Source organism: Vidua chalybeata, chromosome 8 (genome assembly GCF_026979565.1).
Source record: "Vidua chalybeata isolate OUT-0048 chromosome 8, bVidCha1 merged haplotype, whole genome shotgun sequence".
Classification (NCBI taxonomy): Eukaryota; Metazoa; Chordata; class Aves; order Passeriformes; family Viduidae; genus Vidua; species Vidua chalybeata.
The window spans coordinates 9,373,629-9,387,910 of NC_071537.1; the positions used below are offsets into that span (position 1 = coordinate 9,373,629).

The 14,282-nt window shown below is 41.3% G+C and overlaps 1 protein-coding gene across 2 annotated transcripts in view; it reads left to right on the forward strand.

Moving 5' to 3' along the window:
- Positions 1–3,790: 3,790 nt before the first annotated feature.
- The window catches only part of GPAM (glycerol-3-phosphate acyltransferase, mitochondrial), a 29,959-nt gene continuing 19,467 nt past the window's right edge, over positions 3,791–14,282 (forward strand). For both annotated transcript variants that reach the window (XM_053949532.1, XM_053949533.1), the window contains exons 1-5: positions 3,791–3,902; positions 5,319–5,449; positions 7,406–7,528; positions 10,521–10,594; positions 13,459–13,572. In XM_053949532.1, the coding sequence (XP_053805507.1) occupies positions 5,348–5,449; positions 7,406–7,528; positions 10,521–10,594; positions 13,459–13,572 (413 nt within the window). In that variant the 5' untranslated portion in view covers positions 3,791–3,902; positions 5,319–5,347. The remainder of the gene's footprint in view (positions 3,903–5,318; positions 5,450–7,405; positions 7,529–10,520; positions 10,595–13,458; positions 13,573–14,282) is intronic.

Consider the following 14,282-nt stretch of genomic DNA (forward strand, 5'->3'; position numbering starts at 1 on the left):
CTCCTAATGAATTTTATATTTGTTCTCAAGATAAGGGGGATGAAATAGAAAAGAAAAATATCATTTGTCTTGAAAGGAGATATAAAGTATACCCAAACCATTTTTTTACATACAATCTTATCAGCCCATTTTGTGGCCACTTGCCACTCTCAGATGCTCTTAATATATTGTATACCAAAGGCAATACTGCTGACACTGAGTTCTGCCACTGCCAAACTGCATATTCATTACTGTTCATAGTCATGTGAGGTCAAGTTCGGTCACTGCAAACAAAGAACCTTTGTCTGGATCTTTACTCCCTCCTCACACAGTTTTTGGTTTCCTAACTTTTGTAATGCTCCCCAAGTTGAAAGTTTCTTTCTAAAGAGGATGCTGTGTACTCCTTTGTAAACATGTCTCCATTACTAAAAGTGACATCATGGGAATCGCTGGAAATGAGCTCAGAGAACAGACCCAGGCTAGAGTCGATGTAAAAACAAGTCCCCTTGTCCCTGCTCCTTCCTCCTCTGCACAGAATTATCCAGCAAACAGGTACTTTGTTAAACTCTGCTGGAAGCTTCATGAGGAATTTAAACATAGGAAGGACTAATCATTATTTTAGGAAAAAAGAGTCCTGCCAGCTCTTTCTCCTCTGCAGGCTGCTATGCACAAATGTGGTCAGCAGCTTATTCACACAAAGCCAGGGTTCTGCTCATTTGCCATCATATGCAAATCACCTCCCTGGACTCATTGGCACGGCAAACACTTCAGTTTAAGGACTTTAAAAAAATGGATTGCAAAACTCAGGCATGCTCCTGCTCCTACTGAGATCAGTGGCAAGCCTCCCATTGGCTTCAATGGAAGCAGGATAGAATCTCCCTTTTCTGGAAGAGAAAACCCAGCAGTATTTGGGCTTTTTGGAGCACATGCAGCTCTGAAAGTCTGTTCCTTCGTGGCATTCCAAAATTTTTCCCATTTGCTTGATTCCATGGCAACACAACATCACCATTAAGCTTTCAATACTGAAATGAGATTTTACTACTAAGCCTGAGGATTTATACAAGTGTAAAAAGATCTTGCTAAGCTGCAATTCCCATTAGACTAATTCAGGAACCTTTTCAAATGAGTGATGAAATTATCTCTGGATTTATTTTACAATAAGCCAAGATTTTTTTAAGGTTAGAAAAATGGGAAAATTGCTCTACAATCATACAAGAAACATTCTTTCATTATTACACAGAATCACTATGTTTAAATAAAACACTGCATCTATTTACTATCCTTTTCAAAACAGTCTAAAGAATAGCCTAAGCAGTTTTCTCATAAATGATACTAAAATCAGACTCTGGAGACTGCACAAAATTACGACAAAGCCATTGAGGGTTTTCTTCTGATTTTTGTGTTACTTATATCACAGTAATAACTCTTTTGCAACTAGAAAAAATATACCAGTGTAAAAGTGTACAATGAAAAAACATGCGAAAAGCTCCATGTTAGGTTTTAAATATACTATAGTTCATCTTTTATAGAGGGAAGCAAAGCAGACAAGCTGGCTTTACACTCAGTGGTTGAGAGTTTGCTCTGAGTTACACCATAGCACACTGAAAACAAGTCCCCTCTTTGATGCCCTATTTTTATGAGTGGAAGGGGAAAAGAATCAGTGTGATTCCACACCTAGAGAAGGTTGTGTGTAAGCAGTATTGAGGGTCTTTTATAAAGTACCTACTAAGAAGCTCCCAAATAATAACACAAATGCAGTGAAACAATTAAATTATTCAACATCAGTAAAATTTTTACAGGCCTTATGTTTCCTGCATTTTCTTAGAGTCAATATATAAGTGTTCATTGCCATCTCTGTTACATTCATGTATATTTTATATATACACGTATATATATTCATATATATTTTCATGTAATCCTGAATCATCTCCTCCAATACGATTTCTAAGATGATTCAAACTCTGACTCCCCTCATTCACATAGACTCACACTGGAAGCAATGATCAGAATCTGGGCTGCAGCATCTTATTGGGACTTTGCTTCTGTGATCTACTCCTTATACAAAGGGAGTTACAAAAACACAGGATGTAACATTGGATTTCACTTTTCTGAGTGGAGTTCAGAGCTTCCCCTTTCAATGCTTCCAACAGCTCTGGGTCAAATACCACGCAACCCTGAGTGTGGGATGTGGCCCTGCTGCTGGTCACCAGATCAAAGACACAAATACTGGACTGTTTACTGCCCAGAAATACAAACTTTATACGAGTTGTAAATTTCATATTTGTACATTTCATAGTTGTACATTTCTAGCTCATATCTTACTGTATTTTTTTAATTTGAAAAGTGTCTTTTATTCCAACATGCACTGCAACAAAAAAAAAAAAGTATTTTTCCTTGCTAAAGGAGGAAAATTCAGACTCAAAATCCCTTCTGACTCACAAACTGCAGAATGCTGTTTGTAAACGATCAGCTCTAATACTCCAGTGGTATTCCCTGGAGGCACTCAGCTGTGGGAACTAGAGCAGTTCTATGCATGCAGCAGTTAGGTTTCTATCACATCTTAGGCATTTTCTTTTACATGTGAAAGGCAGTTGTAATTCTTACAATTCTCATTTGTAATCATTTCTAAACAACACCGTAAGGGGAAAACTAACACCTTGTGCTACTTAAATATGTAAGCAGAGTATCTGCATTAGTATAAACGGTATATTTTGTCACTTTATTCCTGTATTGCACTGCTGTGATTTGGACATTCAAAGAAGAAATGTAGGCACGAGCCTTCCTGCTGGGCTGTAACTCAAGCCCCAGAGAAACTCTCTTTAAATAGCCCAGGAATGCCAAAGCCAAAAAATACTCTCGCCCTTGTCTGGTTACATGCAGCAATCTCAATCAACATTTACTTTTGCGCTCAGTAAAAGGCAAACTGGCACTGCTGCAAGGCCGGGCAGGCAGATCGATACCTGTCCCGAAATTTCCGCGACTGCCCTCAGCGGCAACTCTGAATCGCTGCAAACCCATTTAAACACAACTTCACATCACTTTTCCAGCGTTTTCCTGTTCAGCAGCTCAGATTTGAGAGCTAGACAGCCGTGAGTCGCTGCTCCCTCTGGGCTGGGGGAGGGGGGCGGAGAACCATGCGGCGGCACCAGGGCCGGGGCGGCCCGGGCAGGGCTGCGCACGGCCGTGGTGCGAGGGCTGGGAGGGCAGCGGCAGGGCCCGGGGCCGCGCAGGGCCGCGCTGCGGGCCGGGCGCTCAGGAAGTCGCGTCAGGCGCGGCGCCGGCGGTGGGGCTGGGGCAGCAGCGGAGCCCGCGGTGAGCGCGGGCCCGGGGCCGGCGGCGGAGCGGAGCGATGCGGTGCAGTGCGGAGCGGAGCGGGCGGCGCGCACGGGCCAGGCGGGGCCGCGCGGGCGGTGCTGCCCCCGGCGGCGGGGCGGGGCAGCGCAGCGGCTGCCGCGTGGCGGGAGGGGCGGTGCGACCGGGGCAGCGCGGGGCAGCCGGCGGAGCGGCGGCAGCGGCGGAGCGGGGGTGCGGAGCGGGGGTGCGGGCCGGCTGAGGGACGGCGCGGGCCGGGTGGCGGGCGCGGGGCCAGGCGGGCGAGGGGAGCCTCGGCCGCCGCCGGGGGGCTCGGGGGGCCGGTGCCAGCGGCTGCCCGCGGCCGGCGCCCGCTCCTCGCGGCGGCCGGGGAGGCGCGGAGCGGCCCCCTTGGCAGCGGCGGTGCCCGGGGCGCTGCGCACCCCCACCGCGCTCAGCGACGCGGTTTTATTTATAGCAGGTCTGGTGAGCGGCGGGGCTGGAGCGCTGCTGAGGGAGCCCTGGTGAGCCCGGAGCGCTGCTGGAGCCCGCGGGGATGGCGGTGGCCGGCAGGTGAACAGCGCCAGCGCCGCAGCGGGGAGCGGGCGCTCGGGGGGCGGGTTAGCTCACAGGTAGGTATGCGGCGGCTGCTACTCAAACGGGCTTTTAATTGCATATTTTTTAAAGTTCATCTTCTGTATATACTGGTGCAGCCAAGGTCACCTTGAGCGGGACGCATTTCGATTCCAGCATTTGACGTTTCCAGGCATTTTTTTGTATTTATTGGGAGAGTTAGATAGTAATTTGCCTGAAGACTGATTTAAATGAAAGGCGGATTGAATGTAACAGCCAGCAAAGATAAAGGGATGACTTAGGTACTTAGGCTGTGCAAGGATATGCATGATCTGCGTGGTTATACTGGCTGGGACTCCAGGTTGTAGTGGGAGCTCTCTGTGTGCATATTACGGGATGGGTGTGTGGCAACTTGGGGTGGCCACTAGGAAAGGCAAAAAGGTTGGACTGAAGTTTTAGATCTTGCTGTTGCAGATGTTAGTTTAGCAATCTGGGTGGGAACAATCTCATTCCTGACGGCCCACAGCTTGGCCATGATATAAGTTTCTTTGCAGTGACAGATGGAAGAGGAGGTATTGCCTCTTTACAGTTTCTGTTGGTGAAAATGCTGGGATTCCTATTTCAGTGGCTCTCAATAACAAACAAGTTTAATTTGCAGTCTTGAAAATACACTGTACAATACTAAGTTATGGTAGTATGTTTGCCATTCCTTTTTTCTTTGGCCAAGGGAGAATTATTTACTATGCTCATTATTTGAGCTACAAAACTTCAATTTCAAAATAATTAATCAGGTTGAGATTTCTTTATTGCTCTTTAATCTCACAAGACTGAAATGTCACATGTCAGCAGTGTGTTCGCATTTAGATATGTGCTTTTTTTGTAGAGCACTGCTTCTTCCAAGGAGTTTGCAAACTGGTTTGACTACAGCTAGACCAGACACATAAAATATACTGTGAGATAGGATTAGGTGAGAACATTAATGACAGTTTTTGTAGATCATAGGTGTCCTTGAGAAGCAAATTATGAAAGAGCAAGGTCAGAGTGCAAGAGAATAGTAAACTTATGAAAGTGTCTGACATGCATATCCTTATGGCTGCAGAGTTTAAACCATGCAGTAAAGAACAGTGGAAAATTACAAGGGGACTATAGTGACCTGTTATGGGAAGAAGAGCATGGAAAGAAAAGTGTGCAGGAAGCTGGTTGGTGTGCTGTATTTTTGGAAGTCAAATATGCTGGGTTTTTTAGCATATTAAAATCATGCTGATTTCTAGCTGCAAGGAAGTGTCTTTGGAACTGAACTTTTACTGAAGGGTGAAAAAATACCAGTTTGCTAATTTATTGCTAGATGCCCATCACTGAAATTAGGTGTGTGTTTCTCTGCATGCATATAAATAGATGAATATACAAATTAATATATGAATATATATATATGAAGATAAAAAGAATATATATATGCACATGTTATTATTTTGCAGTTTGTGATCTTCACTTCAATTCCTGTGTCATGGATGAAACTGCTTTGTCCCTTGGAACAATAGATGTTTCCTACTTGTCCACCTCAGCAGACTGCAGCATCAGTAGATGTAAGCATTCCACTGAAGAGTGGGTAAGTAAAAATTAAGAATGTTACTGGCCCTATTTATCTTATTATTTCTTCAACTTGAAGGTGGATTTTTTATTGTTATGAAGAGTCAAGATAAGGAATTATGTCTGTCATGCATGATACAGTTTGGTTTTAATTTAACTTGAAACATGAGGAGGAACCAGCGGTTCAATTCTGTGCCAAAGAATAATGTTGCTAGAAAAGAAAAATCCTGTCAAACTCTATTGGTAGTCTTAGAGTTGTCTGCTGTGGTGTGGCTAATCATTTTATATAGCAGTAAATGTACAGAATCCCATTCTGGAGTAGCCAAAGTCAAACAGAAAGTCAAATAGGAAGCTTGTTGCTCTTCTGGGTGATATAGTTTGAAGTGTGCAGGTGAAAAGGAGCTTGATGCCGAAGTTGCAGTCATATAGGTGTTGAAGTTGGAGCAGGAGTGCAGTCCAGGAGGCAGAAGAAAACTGGTGGATATAAATAAGGAGCCTATTAAAAGTCTGTGTCCTCCATTGAGTGAGTCTAGGGATTTGGAGGGGACAAAGGAGGCGGTGAGCAGAGTGGTCTGGGTGGAGCCAAAAGAGCCATGTGGGGACTTGGGTGGTGATAGATGGTTTAGCAGCGTAGGTCAAGAGGAATTAGACATGGATCTGGAGAGGAGGAGCTTGAACTTGATACTGAAGAAGAATTGGAAACATGGTCAGAGTTGAGGGAAAGGGCAGATGTCTTGTCAGCTGGGATTTCTATCTAGCTAGATCTAAGTTCCATGGAACAGCAAGCCGTAGTAACCAAGAGATCTGTGAGAAGTGGAATAAGGGCAGGCAAGTCAGAGGAGATAGAAAGGAGGTTTTGTAAGAAAATGCTGGAGAGGTGTGTCAGGGGTTGGAGGCAAGCAGAAGGAAGATGGCATTGTTACAAAGTTTGTTTGTTTGTTTGTTTTGGAGTTAGCATTAAAGGAAATGGTAGAGGAGGGATTATGGCAGGCTTAGCATCTTGATATTTGTTTATTTCAGATGGAAGAGTCAGCCTTGAAATATTTGCCAGTTTGTGCTACTTGCCAAATGTGATGCATGCACTATTTAGTTTTTAAGCATCTTCAGCATGGCTTTTGACTTTCTGGGAGTTTCTCACTGGGCTGAGTATGTGATGATCTGTATTTGTGTCTTCCAGTCTTGGTTCTACCCTGCTGCTCTGCCACTTAAAAGTTCTATTTTAAACAACATTTTGGGTTTGTTTTATTTCTGTAACTTCTCTTTTAATACTGGAAGTAAGTTTCTTCTAAATAAAATATGTGGTTTAAAAATGGCAACCCAGTTCTCATTCTCAGGCAAGCAATAATTCAGTAGACTTTAATGGAAATAATCAGGGTCTTTGAAAATATACTTAACTACAATTTTTGCATTATGTCCTAACATAGAGGATGAGTTCTGTGAATGCAGTCACTCTGGATTTTTTTGTTCTGTAATCTTCGGATAGTGTAACTTTGGAGAAGGCACAGCGGTTCCTTTTTCATATCACTGTGCATGAAACTGCTGAAAGTGCCTACAGAGTCCCTGGAGTTAATATTTCTGATACATTGAGTCTTCTTGCAGTTTTACTGGGTGATATTCAGTTGAACTTTAAAATACATTGTTTATATTGCAAGCACCTTTACATTATTGAGAATGCAATGTACTGTTAATCTCTTTCAATTTTCTCAGCAGGCACTTTCTTTGGTGTTTTTCTAATTACAGTTATCATTCCTTTTAAAATTATGTGTGTCCCATGCAGCAGTGCTTACATAAGTACAACACTGAGATTTTGCTTTTATTTCTTTAAATTTTAGAAAAATGTTGGAAAAAAATGTGCTTTACGTAATTAAGGGGTAATTTTTTGTGTGTGTCTGGCAGCTCCTCTTCCTCCAAGCTTTCCCATACACAGCAGAACACATATTTCTGCATATTTACACAGTGGTGTTTTGTTCTGCAGGGAGAGTGTAACTCTCGTCCCACTCTGTTCCGATCTGCCACTTTAAGATGGAAGGAGGCTCTGCTGAGCAGGAAAAGGCCGTTTGTGGGACGATGTTGCTATGTATGCACTCCCCAGAGCCGGGTAAGAAGATTATGGAATGGATTATGTTTGACAATAATGCATAGTTGCAGCGTAATGAAGTTGCAGTAGTTTCCTTACTTTCAGAATTAAGGTCACAATGTTTTTTACTTCATGAAGTGCTATAGTTCTTCACGGTTTTTTGTGGTTACATTTCATTTGTCGTGGAATTAAAGGGTGGTACACGCCTGTTTTGATGCTTAGTCTCCCACCTCTCAATGCAGACTTACTCCTTGCACAAAACGCTCCAGCTCCTCAGAATTACTACTAGGAAATGGGACAGCAAAATTATCTGGTGTGTTAAATTAATAGTGGGAATTTGGAGCATATAAAAGTGTGAAAGTTTGCTTTTAGGACACTTTAGTTCTCTATCCACAGAATAAATACAGTTTGGAAGCTAAGCAGTATGCTTCCTTTCCCACTTGCTGAGTCCTGTACTTGGAAGAACAAGTTAATTTTCTACACCTGGCTGATTCCTCGCCTCTCTGCCCAGCCTGGAAACAAGGACTGCCAGTTGTGACAGTGGGGATATTTGTCTGCTGGGAACGGTGTCAGGATGGTGGCTCTAGAGAGGTTGCGCAAGCTGATTTAAAATGTGAACTTTATTGAACAGCATTGGGCAGGCTTTCTGTAAGCTCAGGATGCAAAATGCTGATAAATAATGGCACAACACAGTTTGCAACCAGTTCATCATGTAATTGGCTATGTGTACACCCTGGGCTTTAGGCTGCACTCAGTTACACCTTCATTGGCTGGGCTAGAGGGAAAATTTGCTTGCCTCTTTGAACAGAGAGAAGTTATTTCACTCTGTTTCTCTGCCAGAACAGAAAATTGCAGCAATGACATACAAATGTGGTATAGAAATCCAAATGTACTGTGGAGGCTGTGTATAATATGAACAACAAGACAAACAATTAGATAAACTGAGACTACTTCAAACAGACAAGTCAAGTGTTTTGACTTACAAAAAGGTGTGTGTGAATCCTCAGCTTAGGGCTTTATACATTTAGTAATGAGTCTGTTAGTAATTAGGCTGTTCCTCTCAAACTGGGAATTATGCTTTAAAAATAAAAATCTTGTTCTGTATTTTGTCCATTCAATAAGAGACTCATTAACTATCCTGAGATCCCACTTAAGAAAGGAACATGACCTTTTAAGCCCTTTGTTGCCTTCTGCTATAAGGGAAAAAATACCATCCTTGCACAGACAGTAACAAAGATAAGCATCTCATTAGATTCCAAATACTTTTTTTGGAGCTGCCTTTTTCATTATTTTTCTTAAGAAAAATAAATGAATGAGGCGAATTTCTTTAAGTGAGCTGACCATACTAACAACTTGCCAATGCTGAGAGTGGAAAGTCTTGCCTCTCCCTCTTGTTTTCCTTCCTGCTCTCTTGAGTGCTGATCAAGTTCACTAACCAAGCAGAAAACTACCTGCTTTATTCATTTAGTCTATCTTAGTTTTTTGTCTTGTCTGCATGAAGCTGGGACATTAAAGGGTGTAATGAATGCTAGTGGTGCTCTAAGTTAAGAGGTGAGGCATAGAGATCAGCAGGAAAGGCCAGGATGTGGTGGTGGGAGCTGGGCTTCTTCTCTGTGCCAGCAGGGAGATCCTGTATTGGCTCAGTTGGTTTCACAGAACCGCATGCTCTGCCTGACACAGGATTGGAGAGGAGTTAAATAAAGAAAAGCTAAAGTATGACAGTACTGCTGGAGAATGAGTTTCATAGTGAGGTTTAACCTGACACTTAGAGCACTGGTATAGGCAGGTATAGACTGGCATTCAGTGGTACTTAACTTTGTTGCTGATTGTTTGGGAGACCAAGAAAAAGTCATTTTGCTTCTCTTTATCAGAACATGTCATCAGCTTATAAGATCCACAAAAATTCACCAGCGTATAGTCAAAGAAATTAGCATAGTCAAAGAAATAGTCAAAGAAATTAGTTTCCTCTTAAGACCTTACAGCAACAATTAGTTGGTTGTACAGCACAGTTTTGCTTTAGCAGGGAGCAGAAGACTCTGCTCTCACTGTAGCACATAATTTCTACCTGATTTGCAAATAACATAGGACAATCATATATTTAAATTTTGTGGCAAATGTTGCATCCTAAACAAAATACAAACAAATGACTCTTACTCCCATTGCAGAATTGGTGGTGAGGTTGTTATGCAGCTCTGCTTTTGCTGGTGACCATCTTTCTCCTTTGCTGTCCTTTTTTTGTCTTCTTTGACATGTACAGTTCCAGTAGTTTTAGCTGTAGTTCACTGCTGGCAAGGTACCAGTTTTATAATTATGTATCATTTGGGTAGAAAGAAATCAGCCTCTTGTTCAAGGTATTCACTTGGACTATGGAAGAGTAGAATTTAGGTCTTCTTGCTAAGGAATATTTGTTGTGGAAGTGCTCCTAAACTCATCCCAGTTAATACCTTGGCATGTGGAGTCTGTAACAAGGCTCTACAAGGCTGGAGTGAATTTGTTGTTCAGGCAGAGCAGGGATGTGGAGATTTGCCACCTAACCATGGATGGATATCCTGACCCTTGGGCTGTTGTTACATGATGCTTGTTCTGCTGGCAAATTGGATGCTACAGACTGAGCATCAAATGCTTGTGGTTACACTAATGCCCAGTGTGGCTTAATAAAGAAAAGATGAGTTCTGTATTATGACAAGTCCTGGTTTATATTACATGAGAATCTGCTGAAATGTTGTGGCTTGAAGAGCGTAACCAGTGCAAGCACACAGTAAAGCCTAGAGAATGCTTTGAAAGTATTGGACTTGGGAATAGTGATTAGAATTTCTGTTTTCATTTTAGAAGTTTGTGTACTGTATAGGCAGGTGTCGCCGCAGGCAGGTTCAACACTTCTCTGGTTTTGGCTTTGATTATAGTACAAATGACAAACATTGCATTATCTTAAATATTATGATGAATGTAACAGACAAAGCTATTTTTTTTGCAATTAAATAGTCCATCAATTTTTTTTTTCTTGGTTTTACAGGATAACTTCTTCAATTCTAGTATTCCTTCTTTGGGTCTACGTAATGTCATATATATCAATGAAACACATACAAGGTATTGTAGCAAGTGTTTATTTTGCTTTTAAAATTCAATGTGCTCTGATTTTATGACAGAGAAATCTTTATTATGATCTAGACTGAGTTGATATATATTGTGGTCCTAAAATGCAGAGATTTGGTGCTGACTTCAGTAACATGCTTGTTAAATCTGGCTGTGTGTATTTGGGAACTGGGCAAAGTCCTTTGGGGTTATAGACAAGGAGCGTAGGGGTCAAACCTGTTTCACAAAAAACCTGGAATTTTTTCACAAAAAAAATTCTTTCTCTTTCCTTGCAAATGGCAGCGTCTGTAGCATAATATTGAGGGCACCTGATTTATTCCCTTATGCAGAATGACTTCAGGCTGCCCTTTAATTTACTGAGCAGATCTGGCTCACAATTTAGGTGTTGACTATTACCACTTATGGCAATTAACCTGAATATGTCTTATGAATCTGTCTCTTCTCTGCCTCAGTGGCAGAGTGCAGCTTCTGAAAAGTGTGGTATAAATGAAAAAAAAATCTAAAAAATGAAGATATGTCTTTGTGCTATCAGAATAATATCTTGTGTTCTGGGATGAAGATATTGGAATTGCACAAAAATATTCTGTCCTTTGGAAAGTTAATAATGCTTGCTAAGTTTTTCTTACAGTAATCATTAGCATAAGTAGGTCCTGCAGTGTTTGTTGTAGAGTCAGAGCAAACAAAGAGAGGCCAGCAGCCTGAAAGAAATGAGCCAAAGTGTCTGAGTGAAAGAAAGGCAGCATTGTGTGTGCTTGAGAGGGAGAAAGCTAATGTTAGAAGCTGTTCTTTATTAAATTTGTATTAATTATGGGTTTTTAAGAGTTGAGCTTGTAGTTTAGAATACAGAAAAATAACAGAAATATTGTTTAACTTTTTTAAAATCAGTTTCAAAAGTCTAATGCTTGAATGGTTTTGAATGGTCAAAGTTACTTGAATTGGAAATATGAGGAGAAAAAAATATGGCTTAATGAATTATTCTGAAATAAACGCATCTAGCTCAGAATAGTGAGACATATAGTGTCATTATAGTGTGAAAATGGACAATTTTAATGAAGTTCTGATGTCTCATGGGGCTACATAGTTACACTTTCCTGGCTTTAGAAAGCAAGAGGTGTTCTCTTTAACTGCCAGCATGCTGTAACTGTTTTGACAGCCTTTATCTGAGGTACAACTGCCAGTTTTAAATGTCTCTTGACTGGTCCATTCTGTGTCATTTTTGTCTTCTCTTATTGCTTCATGATCAGAAAAGAGATTTTTCCAATTAAACTACATTATGTTGTAGTTGTAAAATGAATGTAGACACCTTCATACCTTGACAGATCCCTGCAATAACTGTGTGCTGTTCTGGTATGTTCATAGTTACAAAAAAATATTGTTGTCACAAAGCATATCTTTATCTTTGCTTTCTAGAAAAATCAGTAAGGTTCTAAAACTCCAAAGAGAAGGGGGATAAAGGAAAAAAGCAATTAAAACAGAGTCACCAGTCTTCTCTGACAGCATGAATAGCGGGTGTGAAAATTTGTGTGATCATTCCATGCCACTCTGTGTCCATGGCTCGTGCATGTGCACCTTAATTGTAGTGCACTCACAGCCTTTTGCAGTGTAAAAGTTCTGTCTCATCTTTCCTAGCTGTTTTTAATACATGTATAAATCTACTGAAGTGTGGTAGGGAGGTGTGACAGCCAAGATCAGTAACTCGAGTGATGACAATGGGTGAGACGTTGGCGGGGCTCCAGCATGGAAACCACCGCGAGCTTTGTCGCCCGCAGTTCACTGGGGGCACTCACTGGAGCAGCAGCCAGCCATTGCACCAGCAGACCTCAGGACAGGGGTTTTGCATAATACTTACTGCTCTGGGCTTAGAAATTGCCAGAATTTAATTTTTTATCCAGCTGTTAACTCTGCCCCATCACATCAGCTCTGCTGTTTGGGGGTCCCAGGTGTCTGGTTTGTGTAAATGGTAGCTTGTCCACTCTGGCCTGGTAAATGAGGGAGGTGAGGAGAGGAGTAGTGATGAATATCCACTGTGGGGGATGGGGTGTAAGCCATTTCTGTGTCACAGGCATCCTCTATGATGTTTGATATTGCAAATAACATTTTCTCAGGTGATTTCTGCTTGTATGACTGAGAGACTAGAAGACAGAGTTAATTAAAAAAGAAGAGACTGTCTTCATAAGTTACCCTAAACACTTGAATTTGTAGTGAGATTTACTGATTATTTTGTGGTTATCTCTTGCTAAAACTTTGCTAGGAGAAGGTGTGGAGAAGACACATGGGGCTGGGTGTTTGAAAACACTGTAAAGAAAGAAAAGCTAACGAAAAAAGTGAGTTTAGTTTTGATGGCTAATGCAAACATATTTTCAAAAGTGTTTGTGAGAGTTTACCCTGCGCTTACGTGAGCAGCTTTCCCAAGAGGGCTTGGTGTTCCTTGAAGAAGTTGACAAACCTCTTAACTGGGCATTTACTTTCCTTGGTGGAAAGGGGCACCAATTTGGAAATCAGCACTATCACTTCTTTTGTCCTTGCTGAGCTGGCAAGTTGGTTCCAGGGGACAGACAAAATGTATATGATGGTTTCTTTGCTATGTTCCTGTGATTCTGTGGGTGTTTTAAGACCAGTGTCACCCTGAGTTGAAGGGGTGCAGATATTGGCTCAGATGTTTTGTGCTATGCATCAGTTGTTTCATCGATAACATGAAGATATTGGCAATTTACTAGAAGATATAGAAGCTTTTAGACAGCCATTTATAAACTCTTACTTTTGCTTCCTAATTGTATTTTTACTTGTATTTAAAGGTATTGTTTTTGGAAGCAAAATATTTTGAGTATTACACTGAAATACCCTTCATATTTTTGTAGGTACAGAGGGTGGCTTGCAAGACGCTTTTGCTACGTCCTTTTTGTGCAAGAGAGGGATGTTCATAAGGGTATGTTTGCCAAGAATCTGACAGAAAATGTGCTGAATAGCAGCAGGTAAGATAACACAAAATTAAGTATTTTTAAAATTTCTATTTACATTAAAATATGCCTTAATTTAGAAACTGTAAATTTTGAAAATCAGACTGTTTAAGATACTAGAAGATGCAATATCTTTAGCACAGCCTTTCAGGAATGTAGCTTGCAATTTCTGTTGGAATAGTAAAAGAGGGAGTTTAAGAATTACAAGTCTCTAAATGAATGCTGTGTAGTGGGGGAAGAGCAGACATTGCACAGAAAAATAAATTGCTACATGAAAGCTCTTCAAACTTCTGTTTATCTAATTCATATAAGTCATTACTACTGAAGCCATACTGCAGTCATCAGAAATTGTCAGTGTTTCAGAAATAATAGGAAAGCATCATTTTGGAGTACCCTGATTATACACCTGGAGAGTGCAACAAAAAATGTAAAAAGGCTGTAGAATGAAGTACCCAGCCTTAACTTTGTGGAGCTTGTTTTCTGTTTCATATGCCTCATTTTAAATGGCATCTTGAGCTCCTGATCAGCTGTTCAGGGATCAGTTTTCCTTGGACACAAAGAAATTCAACCGCATGCTTGCTCCTTGGGGCTACTTTTGTCAGAGGGCACACACTGCCTCCATTAACATTCCTAATTCTCCTGAATTTTTAAAGCTTGAGTCACATCTGAAGATGATAGTGTTGCCTTTGAAAAGTAAAGCAGACTGTGTTGTGCTACAGTCAAGG